General features: G+C 47.7%; 7 protein-coding genes across 7 annotated transcripts; 5 read left to right on the forward strand and 2 right to left on the reverse strand.

Annotated features, from left to right (window-relative positions):
* Window positions 1-717: 717 nt before the first annotated feature.
* MGYG_01975 (peflin) lies at window positions 718-1936 on the forward strand (the record flags this gene model as incomplete). The annotated part of the gene is made up of 4 exons (XM_003177867.1): window positions 718-758; window positions 843-861; window positions 949-1828; window positions 1914-1936. 4 exons carry the CDS (start codon window positions 718-720, stop codon window positions 1934-1936), a joined length of 963 nt encoding a protein of 320 aa, XP_003177915.1.
* Window positions 1937-2560: 624 nt separating this feature from the next.
* MGYG_01976 (glucose-6-phosphate 1-dehydrogenase) lies at window positions 2561-4863 on the reverse strand (the record flags this gene model as incomplete). The annotated part of the gene is made up of 9 exons (XM_003177868.1): window positions 2561-2792; window positions 2890-3261; window positions 3327-3611; window positions 3682-3766; window positions 3843-4040; window positions 4116-4460; window positions 4546-4566; window positions 4641-4713; window positions 4826-4863. 9 exons carry the CDS (start codon window positions 4861-4863, stop codon window positions 2683-2685), a joined length of 1527 nt encoding a protein of 508 aa, XP_003177916.1. The 3' UTR covers window positions 2561-2682.
* Window positions 4864-7508: 2645 nt separating this feature from the next.
* MGYG_01977 (hypothetical protein) lies at window positions 7509-9765 on the forward strand (the record flags this gene model as incomplete). The annotated part of the gene is made up of 5 exons (XM_003177869.1): window positions 7509-7853; window positions 7944-7973; window positions 8035-8345; window positions 8413-8534; window positions 8645-9765. The coding sequence occupies 5 exons, from the start codon at window positions 7509-7511 to the stop codon at window positions 9763-9765; spliced, it is 1929 nt and encodes a 642-aa protein (XP_003177917.1).
* Window positions 9766-10695: 930 nt separating this feature from the next.
* On the forward strand, window positions 10696-12560 carry MGYG_01978 (hypothetical protein; the record flags this gene model as incomplete). The annotated part of the gene is made up of 3 exons (XM_003177870.1): window positions 10696-11371; window positions 11440-11585; window positions 11616-12560. The coding sequence occupies exons 2-3, from the start codon at window positions 11469-11471 to the stop codon at window positions 12558-12560; spliced, it is 1062 nt and encodes a 353-aa protein (XP_003177918.1). The 5' UTR covers window positions 10696-11371; window positions 11440-11468.
* A 170-nt stretch (window positions 12561-12730) lies between these two features.
* On the reverse strand, window positions 12731-13405 carry MGYG_01979 (hypothetical protein; the record flags this gene model as incomplete). Its single annotated transcript, XM_003177871.1, has 2 exons — window positions 12731-13174; window positions 13298-13405. 2 exons carry the CDS (start codon window positions 13403-13405, stop codon window positions 12731-12733), a joined length of 552 nt encoding a protein of 183 aa, XP_003177919.1.
* A 708-nt stretch (window positions 13406-14113) lies between these two features.
* Window positions 14114-15705, forward strand: MGYG_01980 (mitochondrial phosphate carrier protein 2; the record flags this gene model as incomplete). The annotated part of the gene is made up of 7 exons (XM_003177872.1): window positions 14114-14383; window positions 14557-14721; window positions 14789-14899; window positions 14947-15041; window positions 15117-15462; window positions 15549-15568; window positions 15633-15705. The coding sequence occupies 7 exons, from the start codon at window positions 14114-14116 to the stop codon at window positions 15703-15705; spliced, it is 1080 nt and encodes a 359-aa protein (XP_003177920.1).
* Window positions 15706-16813: 1108 nt separating this feature from the next.
* On the forward strand, window positions 16814-17745 carry MGYG_01981 (hypothetical protein; the record flags this gene model as incomplete). Its single annotated transcript, XM_003177873.1, has 3 exons — window positions 16814-16953; window positions 17031-17408; window positions 17502-17745. 3 exons carry the CDS (start codon window positions 16814-16816, stop codon window positions 17743-17745), a joined length of 762 nt encoding a protein of 253 aa, XP_003177921.1.
* Between the last annotated feature and the right edge of the window lie 197 nt (window positions 17746-17942).

The following is a 17942-nucleotide window of genomic DNA, read 5'->3' on the forward strand; positions in this document are numbered from 1 at the left end:
CGTTTTTGATACCTGCAGGCGGGCGGGTGCCCAAGTGGTTGTGCGGGCAGCGCAAGTGAGGTACAAGGACGGTGGTTGACGAAATGCAGTCCGCAGTGAAGATCAACAGTGCGATAGAGTGCGAAGCAGGCGAAGGACAAGGCTCGCACAAGGGCGAGTTAACTAGTTAGCTGATCCAATAGACGAGTTCGCTGAGGCGAGAAAGGCTCGACAGACCCCAAGGTGGAGGGTGAGAGAGAGAGAGAGCCGGGCGCTGCTTGCTGTGCTGCCAGAGACCGCGGGCCGCTGCGCCTTGCTTCTTCTGCTTCTTCTTCAAACAATCAACTACTACTTAACCAGGAGTGAACTGGGATTCTCTTGTCACTTGGTCAACACAATCACCAGCTCAACTCACTCCGGTCAGTCGTTTGGTCATATCTCAACAGTGACGAGGATGGATTAAAGGAGATCACATGGGCCTTGACGTCGACTAGTTACAACAAAGTCTTTTCTCTTCTACTGCTATCTCGTCTGCTCCGACTTCGAATCCCCTCCTCAGATACAACATATCAGACCCTCTTACTTTCTTTTATCGACGCACTATCGGCGTTGGTGTCTTCTCGTCAACCAGTCACCCTTGGACAAAATAGTTAACTAGTTATCTACTTCGGCGGGAAGCCACAGCGGGATAGCCCAACGATAAGGCCGCCGCATGAACAGCGCAAGCAAAAATTAGCTATGGCTTATAGGGGTGCCTACAATCCTGATGCGCTGCCAGCGTAAGTTTCCTCTACGCCCAACCTGTTATTGCCTAGAGACGACGGGCTGGCTAACCTCTGAACTGTGTGTCGTCATGATATTAGACATGCTGAGCCAGAGCAGGTTTGTCTCACCGATTAGAGAATGACCATTGAGGGGGTGGAACTGGACTTTTGCTAACGGAGTACGACTCCTTTGCGCGCAATATAGGTGGCTCAAATGCTAGGTGCAATGCAACCGCCACAATCTCAGGCCTCTGCTCACAGCTCACGACACCAGGGCAACCCAGAACAACCTTCACAGCGCCGTGCCTCGGCCACCCATTCATATCAACCCCCGCGACAGCACTACCAAGCGTCATCACCGCAGAACGGCCATCCGCGAGTAGATCCGTACTATAACCAGCATTCCAACCCCTCAATAGCAAATCGCCTTCACTCCCCTCCACCGCAGCACTATGGATTTGGGCCTCGTCCCGTTCAGCCGGCTCAAAATCGGCCACCTCCCACCTCATACCCCCCACGGACACCCATACCACCAAGCGCTGGAGGGGCCGCTCTGCCGGCTTCCAACGAACCACACGACCTGTTTCCGCTATTTCGTGCTGCAAACGCATCGAATTCCGGTTCTCTAAGTGCGTCTGAACTCGGTTCCGCGCTAGTAAATGGGGACTATACCTCGTTCAATCGAGATACCGTCACGATGATGATTCGTATGTTTGACCGGGATGGCAACGGCGCGGTAGGTTTCGACGAGTTTGTCGCTCTCTGGAGATTTCTAGCTGCCTGGAGAGGATTATTTGACCGGTTCGACGAAGATATGAGCGGACGTATTAGTTTCCAGGAATTCAGCAAGGCCCTGGTGGCATTCGGGTACAAACTAAGCCACACATTTGTTCAGACTTTGTTCAACACATTCGAAAGCAAGGCCCAGCGGAGTACGGCATTGGTTCCTGGACGGACTGATGGAATGAGCTTCGATCTCTTCGTGCAGGCTTGTATAACCTTGAAGCGAATGACTGATGTTTTTAAGAGATACGATGATGATCGGGATGGATATATAACATTGAGTTTTGAAGAGTTTCTAACAGGTATGACGAGCGCGTTTCCTTCCTTACCGTCTGGCCCCCCTTTTATACACATATTATGCAGGACTAACTAACATGCCATGGCCAGAGATCTTACCACTTCGAGAATAAATAAATACCTTAGATAGCCTGGATGTAGTAGCATTCTTGGGGTTGCGCAGTCGGTTCAGTTACTTGCATCGTTATTTGGTGTTGTTGCAAATGTGTTAGCACCTACATGAATGAAAACGGATGGAACATAGAGGCCTACAAACAAAAATATATACCGCATAAGTAGTTAGTTAGCTAGCCCTATATAACTAATGATTATATAAAAAGGGAGGCAAATAAGAGAATATAATAAAAACTACCCATTGCCATGCGATGGCAGTTAAAAACACTCAATTAGGTTCGGTTGGATACGTAAGAATTCGACTAACTAGACAGAAAGTAAGAGAGCATGATGGTAAAGGGTTCTTCCATAATATGGATATGTTGAATGTAATTGATCGTGGGGTTGGGGGAATAATGAATATATTGCAATAGGCCGAAGCCAGCTGTAAGGGGGAAGGAGGTGTGCCCGCGATCGATATGGCAAGGGTAGTTAACTAGTTCGTCAGGAAAGCTGCGAAACAAAAAAAATGTAACTAAATCAGTGAAGTGACAAGATGGATTTCGCAAGATAACGGGAAACGTGGTGGAGAGAAGGAAATTTTACGTGGAGCACATCAGTAGCCCTATTTTGGTAGTATGTTATAGGGACATGAATTTATTTTCCATTATACACCCACTTTAGTCAAGGGGGAAGTTTTCGTAAACAATTCTTGGAACAAGACTAAGAAAAGTGTCGTTCGCCATTGGAACGTAACGTAAGTTGATTACAAGCGGTTAGGTGTTGCAGTAAGAGGCCACTGGTAGCCTGCAGCATCGCTGAATTTATAACCGAAAGACGAGGTGAAGTCATCGAGGACGGCAGGTCCTCGGGAGCCTGTGACGACAAGAACAGTTGTTAGAGAAAGAGATTGCATGGGGGGTTTAGGTTGGAGAGCGAGGTTGGGTAGGAAAGTGAGGCGGTGGTTGCTTACCGTATGGGTATTCCATCGGGACAATTTCTTTGTTGTCGTCAAGGTAGTGTAACAATGGGGTAAAAATCCTCCAACTGGCGTCCAGCTCGTCATCACGGACGAAGTTTGAGTGATCACCCTTGAGTGCGTCTAGAATGAGGGATTCATAGGCTTCCGGGATCTTCAGGTCTGAGAACCTTCGGCGGTAAGTGAGATCGAGCTCAGTGACGACGGTCTGCATTGAGAGGCCAGGGAGTTTTGAATTCATTTTGATATATACCGATTCGTTTGGCTGTACACGTATGACCAGCTCGTTCCTTGGGATATCTTTGAATATACCGGAGGTAACATCACGGAACTGGATGCGGATCTCTGTCTTTTGTTCGTTGAGAGCTGCAAAAAATGGCATGGTGAGTATAGATGTCATTAAGGCCAGGAGGCACACAGGCACAACTCACCTTTGCCAGCCTTTAGGATGAAGGGGACACCATCCCATCGCTCGTTCTTGATATATGCAACCATCGCACAAAATGTAGCACATCTGGAGTCCTTCGGGACGGTTTCATCTTCCTTGTATGCAGGCTTAGTGCCATCTAGCGACTTTCCATATTGACCAATAATGACGTTTTTGGGCTCGATCGCATCTATACCCCTCAACACCCTTACTTTCTCATCACGGATGTCTTCTGCGGAGAACGATATCGGCCGCTCCATCGCAAGCAGAGTCAAAACCTGGAGAAGATCTAGCGTAGATATATAATTAGCGGGCGATTGATTGCGGGCTGCGAGTATGATGGGTAGCTGTTTGCATACGGTTCTGCATGACATCTCTGACAATTCCGAACTCATCAAAGTAGCCGCCACGGCCCTCAGTGCCGAATGGCTCCTTGAATGTGATCTGTATGGGGAGACAGGAGTCAACTGACGGTATTCTATCCCTATATCTAGCTCAGATTGTATATATTAAAACATACCTGCACGTTATCTATGTGGTGTCTGTTCCAGGTGGCGCCAAAGAACTCGTTTCCGAAGCGTAGAATGAGGATATTTTTCACCATCTCCTTTCCAAGATAATGATCAATACGGAATATTTCATCCTCTCGCCAATTGGGCTCAAGCGCCCTCTGTAGCTCTCGTGAGCTACCCAGGTCTTTCCCAAACGGCTTCTCGACCTGCACATGTCATGGTTTGTATCATTAGCCATAAGCTATCCTTCATCCAAGAGGTATCAGGGTGAGGCTACAAACAATTATCCTTGTGATGCCATTTTCTGGGTAGCAGTTCTTCTTAAGGTGTTGGGAGACAGTGATGAACACGCTTGGCGGAAGGGCCATGTAGAAGACCCTGTTTTGCTCCTTTCGGCCCTTTTCTAACTCCTCCAGGTGGTTTCTGAGGGTGATGAAGGACTCATCCTGGTCATACTGCCCAGATATGTAGGAGCAGAGTTCGCAGAACCCATTCAGCTGCTCCTCGAGTTCCTTGGTAGGGACTTTGATATAAGACCGGATTCGTCGGACATATTCGTCATGGTCCATCTTAGTGCGAGCATATCCGACGATCTTGATGTCCTTGGGCAGGAACTTATTGCGATACTGTAGATTAAGACGGACAGTCAGCTGCTGTGATGCGAATGGAGGAGAATAGGTGTGGTGTGGTGTGGGTGAAGGAACAACTTACCAGGCCAAAGAGCGCCGGAAACTAGATAGAGCTGCCGTGTTAACTAGCCCACCAAACCGCATCGCAACTGCGGCACAGAGGCGAAGAATACTCACAGTCTTCTTCTTTGCCAGGTCTCCTGAAGCACCGAGGACGACGATAACTGTGTCATCCTTGAGCTCCATCGAACTACAGAGACGTCATCGTCAGCGCGCCATCTCGGACGAAAGCCAACCAACCAAGCACCAAGCGAAAAAAAAATAATACAGAGAAACGGAGTGCATCTCGATAACGAACTTACCCAGGAGCAGCCTCGTTATGTGTAATTGAGCCCGCCATGGCGTGTATAAGGACCGCAGCTGTTGTTGTTTGTATTGCTGTAGTGGTGGTTGGTAGTGGTAGCTGAGCTGGACGACTAGTTAATGAACTAGACCTTGATGACGGATGGGATGGCTGAGCAGAGCTGGCGGGGTGGTTTCTCTCGACTGGAACAACCGGCGGGATCAGCGGGCGAATAAGCAATTGCCCCACCGAGAGCAGCAGCAGCAACAAGTAGCAGGACGAGCAAAGGGGCAGAGGTTCCTTGGGCGGCGCTGGAGAAGCAAGAGAAGAACTGAGAGAGAGAGACAGAGGGAGGTAAAAGGCTGAGAGAGAGCGAGGGATGAAGATGTTGGCAGGAATGGACGGGGATGCAGCAGAAGACGGTCGGGTCGGTCGGTCAGCCGGCGGCGGCGGGCGGAGGAAGATGGAGCGATTAACTAGGGACCTGGTTATAGCTAGCTAGGACTCTGCAACAGCTACGTTGACTCCTGACAAGGCGACGGTTCTCCTTATTGACTTGGTATCGTTAATAGCAGGCGTTAAGTTATCCATGGATGGACTGGACAGCTGCAGGCCGATCTTCTCTCCACCGTTCGGCTCACTCCTGGCGATGTGGACGGTTAGTTAACTACCTAGGTAACAGGTAGTTGGTTAAGATGGCTAGTCAAGGCGTTTCGGTGACTGCTGTAGCTAACCAGCTAACTCCCGTAGCAGTTGGCTGTCACCGGGCAAATAAGTACTAGATAAGTAACCGACCGAACGACTACTGTTATTCACTAGGTCTACGGCAGGTGGCCGGCGCTTTGTTCGGCGGTGGATGTTGGCTGTAGCAATTGAGGCGGACCAGACAGTCAGGCCCTTGAGTTACTCCGTCGTATATATACAAGATTCGGCATCCTTGGAGGTGCCAGAGCTGCTGCTGGGGAGTTCATGTGGACCTACATAACTATACGCTGTCTCTCCCCCCTGCAGCTCACTCGATGGCTTGACGGCTCGTTTCCTGGAGGATGATAGTTGCAGCGCCGTCCGTCTGCCGGGATAGCAGGTAATAATGATGGAGACGAACGCCGTCCTGTTCTCCAGATAACTGACTGCCCAGGCATCTTAACTGTCTCGGTAGCTAAGACAAGTGTTGACCTTCTGCCAAGTTGTCCCGAACGAACCTGAAACTGCCTTCAGCAACCGGGCGAGCTTCCACCACTGCCAGAAGAATTAGGTAGTTATCATGGATATCCAGGCAGCGGACCTTGGTTTTTCGAGCAAGAGCAAGGACGCAGCGACGCCTCGACTTTTTGTGCTGCAACAATCCTCGCGCTGCCCGTGGAGAGACGATTAGTTGCTGGAACTCCACGTGGACGATGCAAGGGATCGTTATAGGTACAGTTAGGATGCGGATGCCCACGCTCTCTCGCGGATGGGGAGAAGTTAGTTAGTTACATAGTTAGTTATGCACCACTGGCTGAAGAAATACGAACCGAGCTGGCCTTTTGCACTGGAGAAGTGGAAATATTGAGCGACCAGCGGACTGAGCAAGGGAGGAGAGCATGGCAGCGCATGGCAGAGAGCGAGCCAGAGGCCTAGCCTTAATTTAACATCCGTGGGAGTAGGGCTGATAACTAGCTGTGGCCGCAGAAAAGGCTCCGGTTTCTCTCGTCTTGCCAGTCCGCCCGCCCAACCACAGGCAGCAACCACCACGCCTCCCATGCGAGACTAGTGGTTAGTTAGCTGCCGTGATTCCGCCCATCTTTGCTTCTTCTCCTTCTCTCTTCTTCTTCTTCTGCTTCCTTTTTTGTTTTTGCTTCTTTGCTCGGCGGAAGATACCCTCTTTGAACTGCGTCGAACTCGGTTTGCTCGTATTGAGCGGAAGTGTCTGAGATGGTGGTTGCATTTGGATCTGGCCAAAGAGCCGCTGCTCAACTGCCTAGTTGCTGCAGCGGAAGAACAGCTTTCCTGCCTGGATGCATGCATGAACAATCAACCAAGGGGCCAGAGCATCCCAGGTTATCATTATCCAGTGCTCTAAAAGGAACGGCTTGTCCTCAGGGCTTCGGGCTTATACAGCCGGTTCTCGGATGCCTAGCACTGGAAGGAAAACTCCCCTCCTGTAGGAACGTCCTTGTCCTTCGCGTCAAGTAGCTTTCTCAGCTAGCTTGCCTTAGCTCCCTCTCTCTTCCCTGTCTCGCCAAAGCACTGCAGTGCAAATTTTGCTTGGGTCTACCAAAATGCTCCGTTCAGACACCCGGGTTTCTCAAGCTGCGGCGAAACATGATGATCTCATGCTTTCTATTCTTATCATATAGTATTGACTATATATTCAAAAGTAGCGCCATGCTGCACCATTTCCCTTTGGGGGTTTCTTTTCCTCTTCGCTAGTCAACTTCCCTTAGACTGAAATCCAGTCTTCATCCAAACAATATATATCTATACCCCCTGGCCCGGTGCTCAACCTGGGTGCTCCCTTTACGAAAGCCAGAGTTGCTTTGCTTCTTCCAGCTCTACTGGTTCACTGCAGGGCAGCGACCTGAACGCATATATACACACTTTAATCACACAGCGCCTTTCCCATCTAGTGCAGCATTTTCGTCCTCCTCGGACTGCTCTACGGAGTACTCACCACAGCCATCCAGTGAGAAGGGTTTCGTCCCTCATACTTTTACTTCACAATGACTCGAGCAGTCGATGGAACTGGAAGGCGGCTTCGGCCGCTCAGCATGGGACCCAGACCCCAAAGGCCGATGAGTTTTACTTTTCCCGATTTCCCGTTCAACCCAGAAAGCGATGTCTTCCCGTACGCCGACCCAAACAAACGACTCTCGTACTTCAAGTACCCCGATGTAGACCCAGTATCTCCACTACCGACCCTTTCGACGTCACGAAATGGCAGCCAAGATACAATTGTCCCTCCTCCATACGAAGGTGTCGATGCAGAAAAGGCAGAACCTCCACCTGAAGCGCCTCCGAGTAAAATGAGTAGACAGGAGATCGTTATTATCATGACAGCCCTATGTGTAAGACCCCAATTGCAACCAAAAGAGAACTTCCCTTTTTGGAAGCATGAAAACGTTATCTTCTAACATATATTTCTCTCTTTGATACAGCTCGCCTTGTTTCTTGCCGCCCTCGATATGGTAAGTTTATCAAAGGCCCTCCCAACAGTGCAGATAAACATAACTCTAACGGTGTTTTCAGACTATTATTTCTACCTCTCTCCCTACAATATCAAAAGTATTCAATGCCAACGAGAGCGGTTACACATGGATGGCCTCATCCTACCTCCTAGCAAACGCTTCGTGTGTCCCACTTTGGGGAAAGCTCAGTGACATTTGGGGCCGCAAAGTCCTCATCCTAGCAGCCAATGTTCTTTTCCTTGTTGGGAGCTTACTCTGTGGAATTGCACCAGGACTAGCTATTTTCCTAGTTGGACGAGGTGTCCAGGGAATTGGCGGAGGCGGACTGATTATTTTAGGACAGATTTGCGTTAGTGACCTGTTTAGTGCGAGGTATGCATTATGATCCCCTGGTTCTGACAGTGATAGCTAAGATTTCACTAACATGATACAATTATAGAGAACGACCTGTGTACTATGCTCTATTCGGAGCTACGTGGGCAGTTGCTGGAGCGCTTGGCCCAGTGATAGGTGGACTACTGACTCAAAACACCTCCTGGCGCTGGTGCTTCTACATTAACTGTACGTGTTATGCTCACCTTTTCCACTCCCCGAAGATTTAACGGATTAGCATATTCCGTTACTTGAAAAATTTGCACAACTAATACTAACTTACTGGTCGGGATTATTAGTACCCGTTGGCGGCATTTGTTTCGTGATTCTCTTCTTTTTCCTAAAAATAGAATCTCCAAAAACCCCCCTCCTTGCCGGATTACGTGTTATTGACTGGCTGGGAACCATCACCATTGTCGGAGGAACCGTCATGCTTCTATTCGGTCTAGAATTCGGTGGTGTCAGCTTCCCGTGGAAGTCCCCGACCACCATCGGACTAATTATTGGTGGCATTGTTATTCTGGGAATGTTCGGTGTGGTTGAGAGATACTATGCAAAATATCCAATCATGCCTCCTGCCGTATTCGATGGCATGAACAACATCCTTATCTTGGGAGTTAATTGGGTCCACGCATCTCTATTCATCTCTGGTGCATACTTTCTTCCCATCTACTTCCAGATTGTCCTCGGCGTCGGTCCAACGCTTAGCGGAGTCTACATTCTGCCACAGGTGATGGGGCTCTCAGTTGTTGCCATGCTGACAGGAATGTTCATCCGAAACACGGGCAAATACGTCTGGATTATGCGTATAAGCATGTTGATCACGACTTTGGGATACGGCCTATTTTTGGATTTCCAGTCATTCACATCCTGGCCTCGACTCATTATATACCAGCTTATCTCTGGCATTGGTATCGGTCCCAACTTCCAGGCCCCGCTGATCGCCATCCAGAACAACATGCCACCTGGCGATGTCTCCGGAGCTACTTCGACGTTCGGTTTCATGCGCCAGCTTGCTACATCATCATCCATTGTGCTCGGTAGTGTGGTGTACCAAAACATCCTCAACGGTAAAGAAGCTTACCTTAGCGAAGTTTTGGGCCCGGAATTAGCACCAAAATTCCTCGGTAGTATTGCTGGAGCAAATATTGACTTGATCCACCAACTGACTCAGGCTCAAAAAGACATCGTGCTAAACGAATATACCACTGCACTCAAAAGAGCTTGGCTGTTCTATACAGCTCTTAGTGCTGTAGGGTGCATTTTCAGCTTCTTTGTCCGAGAAAAGGCTTTGAACCAAGATCATGAGATAACCAAAACGGGACTAGAGGAGCAGGAACGTGCTCGACTCGCGCGCATTGCAGCTGCTAAGAAACCTGAAGAGAGACAGGCGGAGTGGCCCGGTAGTGAATCGCGGTAGCCCCGTGCGGGAGGCAGAAGCAGGCCATACAATATATCTATGACGCCCTCAATGCCCTCGCACTTTCTTTTTGATTAGTCGGTTTTTAAATTGCAGTCATGCATGGGTTGGTACCTTTTTCTTTTTGATACGAATGGATGGACATTTTGCTAAGGATATTGAGTGTATTCCGCTCAGATAGTGATGATAATGCACCCTCCCGTTTATATTTGTACATAAATTAATGTCCTTGACCTTTCAGGTGTTTCTGGCGTCATTGTTATCAGTTTACTCGCTGTTATAGACTATCAATATTTATCAGCTGTAATTAATTAGCCAATGAGTTAGTTATGTAATCACATGTTGAAACTCAGCCTCCCCCTTTAACTACCTAACTACCTAGTTCTAGTTTAATTGAATTTGTGACAATAACTACCTACCTTACAAGCTTAAACTGGCTACATATTCGTCTATATTTTCTGTTGGGCTGTCCCTGTGTTGCGTGAATGTCAAATTACACTGACAAGCGTTGAGGATAAGATGCGACGTGCAGCGTCATGGATAGGCAGTCCCTCAGTCAAGGGCAAAACAGAATCAGCTCGTATGGCGCTGCTAACTGTTGGCCTAGCTGGATTGCAGTATGTTCCCTGTTGGGTTCTTCTCTCCCGATAAGAAACCCATATTCTAGTGATTCGCACCACCATTGGAGAGCGAAGATCCTCTCACTATCAACAACTCAAAGCTATATACACTGGCTGATATTTCTATTTTAAACCTCGGTCGACGTTTTAGGTTTACATGGAGCCTTAAGATGATATGTAGTAATCCCCCCCCCCCCCATCCGCTATATTCAAATTTCCATATCGTGTGCTAAATCGTTTGGACCGACTAGATTTTACTCCGTATCTCCTGAAGCTCGGTCTCGCGAGATCGCGTGTCCCCCTAGTATGGATGGCAAGTCCGACATTAGGATTGATGCAGCCATTGATTGGAGTATTTTCGGACTATTCAAAATCCAAATGGGGACGACAACGACCTTTCATTGTTGGTGGGTCGATTTTTGCAAGTATATGCCTCCTTTTACTCGGCTGGGCAACGGAGCTTGTTGGGCTGTTCATTGCAGATGAACAAACAGTTAAGCTTCCCGGATTATTCTCCCATCCACTTGCTCACACTAACGAGATTCTAGAAACATAACTGTATAATTGTGGTTGCGATTTTTAATATACTTGTGATCGATTTCTCTGTTGATGCTGGCATGTGTTAACTTCCCCCAAAATACTTGATATCGCCTTCTAGCTTCTGACTAGATATGAATCAGTCCAAAATTGTTGCCGCAGCTTGGTTATTGATACCTTGCCTATTCCACAACAGCAAATCGGCTCCGCTTGGGGTAAGCCTGTCATATCCCATATATCTCAGACCGTTTCTGACTAGAAAAGCTAGCAGGATGATAACTACTGGCCATCTAATTGGTTGTGCCTTTGGAGCAATTGAACCTCCAAGCATTTTTGGGCCTTATTTGAAAGATACACATTTCAAGCAGGTTATTGTTATAGCTTCCATCTCGCTCCTCTCTTGTGTCCTTGTTACCGCATATGCTGTAAGGGAAAGGGTATTGATTGCAGCTAGGTACACTTCATTCGACAACGAACCTCCTTTCCTTCGATCAACTAACATATTGCGTAATTAGAGGCGGTACAAGTCAGCTTACGGCAACAAACATGCTCTCCCGCTTATTTCAAACAATTGTTTCCTTGCCGCCGCGCATTAAAGTTATATGTTGGGCTCAATTTTGGGCATGGATTGGTAAGGACCTTTATCCACAAATAATCCTAGAAGCTTTTTCTACTCACCTATGCTAATCCAAGCTACAAGGGTGGTTTCCATTCCTCTTCTATGGTTCGATCTGGATTGAAGAAGTATCCTTTCATCAAGGGGCTTCAAAATCGGACCTCCAAAATTCAAAGAATTTACTGGCTTATTTTGGCCGGCTGGGTAGCCTGGCCTTTGTGATATTTTCTTCAGTCGCCTTACTTGCATCTATTATATTGCCTTTGGGAGTCTGCTCCACGGAGTATCTGAAAAGTTCCTTCAGCCCTATGATCACGCTTGCCATTGGACGATATTTCAAGCGAATACCCGTCTTGTATCCCGATCTTGAGACAGCTTGGATGGTTTCACACATTGTATATGCAGGTACAATGCTATTAGCCCCTTTAACTGGGTCGGCTGGATTTGCAACGTTTTTAGTTGCACTCTGTGGTATTTCTTGGGCGATTTCCTGTTGGGCGCCATTTACATTCATAGGGGAGGAAGTTAATCGTCTTTTCGTTCCAGTGACATCAAGAGACCCAAACGTTACTATGATAACATCTGCAACCTACCCTCGTCAACAGGGCACCAGTCGTTCCGCATCTAGAGACCGAGACCTCTCGGATGTGGAACAAGATGATGGCGTATTGATGTTGAATCACGGTTATGATGGCAGTGACAGTGAAGATGAGGGTAGCGAAGTCCCATATGCAAACGTCTCAACCGGAGAATTAGCTGGGATCTACATAGGTATCCTAAAAGTGCATACCACCCTCCCTCAATTACTCAGTATGTTCTGCTGGGTAATTTTTGGCGCCTTCGAGCCAAAACTGGCGGACTCGCGGGAAACACAAGCTGCTTCTGTGAAAGGCCAGTTTGCACCAAATGATATGGACGTTAACATCAGCGGTCCCAATGCCTCGGGGTTACGTTTATTCGTTGGCGCATTAGGAGCCTTACTTGCTGCAGAATTCGCAAGGAGGCTGAAGCGGACCCGCTAAAAGTGCCCTAGGCCCATACCAATTAATTAATGACTTTAATGTTTATTACACCTAATCAAGAAAACCGAGGACACTTGTGATATATATGGAGGTTCAGGCTTTTTCTACAGCCATAGCAAGACGTTATAGCCCGTAAGGTATAATTATACAGCCAACGGCAGTCTTCGCACTCAGGTCGGTCGTCGTTTAACAAACTGCTCCAAATCCTCTCTAGTGGCAACGCCGAGAACAAATTTTCGACTAGCATCAGTCACCACTGCAAAATCTTGTCTTTGAGCCTCTTTACCATTCTCAGCAGTTGGATGTAGCTTGCCATCAAAAAACTTTTCCAGTTCTTCAAGAGGCGTATCCATAGTTATAACTTGGTAAACATGGCCTTTCCGTCGAAATTTCTGCATCGCCTTCTCAACTGGGTCAGATTCGGACACTACACCCGATTTTAATAGCGACTTCAGCCGTGGTATAGAGAGATAACCCAGAAGCGAGCGAGAATCTGATGATATCACAGTCAAGTGAGTGTAGTCGCGCTCATATGCCGAAAGTAGGGCGGAAGAGATGAGATCATGAGGGGATGTAGAGAGCGCAGGTGGTGGGTCAAGGTCTTCGACAGTAGCCTGCGGCATTGTAGCTAGCATCAGCAACTAAAATCAGGGCGGTACAATATAGAAGTAGATAAGGAGAGCATTGGTAATGGTAGGAGATGATCTTGAATACACCAAAGTCAAGGCAGCACATACCCCTCTATATCTACCAGACCACTCACTAGAGGAGGTATTGGAATAGGTATCGTTGGTAGGTGTTCTTTCGCGCTCATACGCCTGACTTGCAGAGACGTAAGAAGTCATATTTAATTAAACCCAGCATACACCGATAATATGCGTTAAAGGGCCAGTAGATACTGGTGAAGGGAGACCTGTTGATGCAATAAGCTAGTGGTCACTGGATGTCGCGTTTTTTAATTCATCAGTCAGCTCTGGAGGGATTCTTGACTTTGGCGACAACCTCGAATTTGATGATGTTGAAATCCAGCAGCAAACAAGAAACACGTGACTTTTCTTTTTTCAGTGCGGGCTAACGTGAGTTTTAAGGTTTATTATTTCCGCCGGCTTTAACTAAAGTTAATTAGTTATCCCCGGCCACCTCTCTTCCAGCTTGTAGTGCAAACTACGTCATCGCATATCCTGGTGCTGTTGGATACCTACTTATTGATTCTTTTCCGCCGCCTCCGGGTAAGCAAGAATACCAAACAACTCCGTCTTGCTCTTAGATTGACCTAGACCTGTACGGCATTCTCAGTATTATACGCTTTACGGAAGGTAAGGTAAATGGCTCAATGAGCTGTTTTTCTTTGGGCGAGAGAGGCATACTTCTGGTTCCCTCTTTACACACATGAGCCAGGAATCAATTGAACCTGCTTCTCCCCTTGCATACTTGATTGATATATTATAAGCAAAGTGCGCTGGACCTTAACATATTATATAGATTATCATCATACCTTTACTCGTATTTGCTAGTGACATTATTGACTCCGTGCTGACTGTCCGTACCACAGGATGCCTTCACTATTCCCTACCGGCTTGTTAGAGGCCAAAGTTGCTTTGCATGATCCCTATTTAAACCATGGGGCATGTCTCGGAACATCTGAAAACTTGAAAAGAACACCTTTTCCTGCATGGAGTGTTGCTGAGGATTTCAAAAAACATACAGGGCCTTCTCAAGGAACCGGCAACGCAGCTCCGAGTGGGCGAGGCCCAGCCGGCAAGATCGAGCTTTACTCAGGAAAATACTATGCAGCCTGTATAACAGGAGGCATACTTGCATGTGTATGTGAAATGATCTTGAAGCAGATTATGTTCCATGTTGCTTTCAGCCTGCTAAAGGCAACGAGCCGCTAAGTCTCGTATTATATTCTTGTTTCTCTGGCCTCCATTTCAAGGAGCATTGAGCTCGTGGCCATGATTGAGGATGAACTGCTTACGGAGGACAAATGCATTAGGGATTAACTCATGCGGCCGTGACCCCCATGGACCTAGCAAAATGCAGGCTTCAGGTTGACCCAACAATGTATAAAGGCATTATTGATGCCTGGGGGAAGATTGGCCGTGCCGAAGGCATTCGAGGGATTTTTACGGGGTGGGGCCCAACGTTCTTTGGATACTCGGTATGTGAATAGGAATTGAAGAATATAATGCGTCATGGTACTCCAAAATTCTGACCCAAAGAACTAGGCCCAAGGAGCGTTCAAATATGGCGGATATGAATTCTTCAAGAAATACTACTCTGACCTGCTAGGAGAGGACATTGCTAACGCTGGAGGACACCGGTTTATCTTGCCGCAAGTGCATCTGCGGAATTCATTGCTGATATTGCCCTCTGCCCCTTTGAGGCCGTAAAGGTCCGGATGCAGACTACCATCCCCCCATTTGCAAGAGGGACATTTACTGCCATCTCGCATGTCACCGCTAAGGAAGGTGTATCAGGGTAAGTCTTGAAGTGCGAATATTCCCTGACGTAAGATATATGGTCTTGCTAATTCAATTGGTGCATTGGTTACAGCCTTTATAAAGGGCTCTACCCGCTCTGGGGGCGGCAGATCCCATACACTATGATGAAATTTGCTTCGTTTGAGAAGGTCGTTGAGATGATTTACAACTATCTTCCTGGCCAGAAATCAGACTATAACAAGGGAGCCCAAACGGCGGTTGCATTTGCTGGTGGGTATGTGGCTGGTATTCTGTGCGCAGCCGTATCCCATCCTGCAGATGTGATGGTGAGCAAGCTTAATGCCAATCGCTTACCGGGGGAGGGCTTTGGAGCCGCCATGGGACGCATTTATAAGCAAATTGGATTTGCAGGGTTATGGAACGGTCTCCCTGTGAGGATTGTTATGGTCGGAACCCTGGTACGTAAATTTTCTCTGTCAAGGTACCCCGTGCCATTGGCATTTGGATATTTGCTAATGAGATCTGGATTGGATGACTACACCAGACTGGCCTACAATGGATGATGTAAGTGTCTCCTTCCTTTTCCCGTTCCTCAACATACTCGTACTAACGGTGTTTCACCATGCAGATATGATTCATTCAAGATTTTTATGGGCCTACCAACTACTGGTGGCCCGGCACCGGCCAAGCAGACTTCCTAAGGAGGGCCGGAAACCAACGCTGTTGACCAAAGCTACATATCTAGTTAACTACTAGTTAGTTATTAATTCACACAAGTTTGTTGATCGTCAATTCGGGCGGTATATCTGCCTTACGTGGTTATGCCTTTTCCATAGCACCCATCTAACTGCCTAGGTAGCTATTGTTGGTTAAACTCGTAGTCTCTTTACTTCATGGCTAACTAGCTACTTATCGTTTTTCTACTTTTCTTCCGAGCCACGCCCAGCGGCGACCCTTGGCGACCCTAGCTAGACCCGTGAGCCCATGTTTCCGAACGTGCTTGGGTGAGCCCTGGGCCACTGGATCCAGTTAATTAGTTATATTAAATACGGAGCCAGCATCAACATGTGTTCTCCCTGGAATCCACCTCGCAACCATGGCTTCAAACAACTGGGATTTTGGCCAATCCAAGGCCTCGTAATGAAAAGCAGAGAAGCAGAAGAGAAAAGTTAACTAGCTTAGTTGCTCGCTACCTCGTAAGTTACCGAAAACTCCGTACCAATTAACTTGTTACGGGCAGTTTTCCCCTCCAAGGTTCGACACATGGGACGGAAGCTATTTGAACGCTGACCAGCTAACCGGCGAGTGTTTTAACGACCCGGCCCACGACGGCTTACAGTCTCCATTTCCACTTAATTACTTGCATATGGGGCGAACATCACAGAGAATTGGTACTTCGATGCCGCACACAGCGGGCCTATCTATATATCCCCAGGGTATATCCAGGGTTATATGCAACCCAACCTGGTCTCACGCTCTCCTCGGGATGGCCTACGACTCCCCACCACCACTACTACCACCACCACCGCCGCCAGGGGGCCCATGCTGTTAAAGGCGAAGGATGCAGTACCCGTGTCCATAGTTACCGGTGTTAATTTCTTGGATGCAGTCGAACGTACTTACGCTGGACCCAGAGCCCGAGAGCGGGTGAAATGGAATCCCCCTGGATTTGTACTCTGCTCTCGAGTACTATAAATAATGCCATACCATCCCCCCTAACAGTTGGCGCACTCCGTTATTGAAGCCTAGTTATACTACTACAGAAGAGCCTCCTAATCTACCTAGGTATTCCTTCCTACAGAGCCAACAATGACGGTATCAGAAGAAAAAGCTCCAGCCCTTCCGGACTATGTTCTAGATCCCGATGCTGTTCTCAAGGATGATATTAACTGGCGGTATGGACGAGCACCCGATTACTCGAAAACACGGAAAGAATATGAGGGAGGCATGTATATACATATATCGCACACCCAACTACCTGATTACTTGAACAGCGGCATCTAATACATGGTGTTTCCGTAGGCAGACGAATGAACCACGAAGCCGGCAGCCTCCCCAACTTGGTCGAAAACCTCGTAAAGAACTGGGAGATCGAGGCGTCATTTAAACCAAATTTTTCTGATTGGCGAACAGTCGATCAGGAGTGCTACACTTTCTCCGTGAATGGCGGGCCGGCCCAGTCTCCAAACCATATGCTTTCAGTGGGCACATACAACGCTATTATCCCTCCCAATGAATATTATGATCCAAAACATTCCGATTTTGCAAAGAGCCACAAGACCTTCAAGAGGATGATGCCAACATTTGCATGGGAAGTGCTGGAGGTATATAGTGGACCACCTGTGGTGGTGTTTAAGTGGCGGCATTGGGGAAAAATGACCAACGACTACTCCGCGGTCAACAAGTAAGTTTCTTCCTTAGCCGTCCGATATCCGATTCACTAGTTTCTAGTCAACAAATACGATTGCCAGAAGCTAACCATTTCTGCGAAATAAAGCAAGGGGGAGAAGGTTACGGTTAAGGCGCACAATGGGGCTATAGATATTGAGGGACTGGTTGTTGCAAGGGTGAATGACAAACTCCAAATCCAGTCAATTGAGGTTTGGCAGGATCCCATGGCCATGTTTAGGCAGATTGACGCGAACGGAGACGCGGTAGCTGCTCCTCAGACGGATGCAGAGTTGTTTGAGGATGGGTCCGGGAACGAAGTGCAAGCACCAAAGTGCCCTATTGCTCATTAATCAACAGGAATCATAACAAAGTTCTTGGTTCTTGACTCTCGTTAAGAAGGCGTACATTTGTGAAGCTCGAGCCTTACGCATGTCATATCTTCTTGACGATTGATGGTGGTGTGGAGGTACCAACCAGTCACTAGCATAGCCCGTTTGAATAAAGCAGGAATAGAAATAGTTTCTAGTTAATACAGGGGCTGAATAAC

This window comes from Nannizzia gypsea, genomic scaffold (assembly GCF_000150975.2).
Source record: "Nannizzia gypsea CBS 118893 supercont1.1 genomic scaffold, whole genome shotgun sequence".
Taxonomy (NCBI): Eukaryota; Fungi; Ascomycota; class Eurotiomycetes; order Onygenales; family Arthrodermataceae; genus Nannizzia; species Nannizzia gypsea.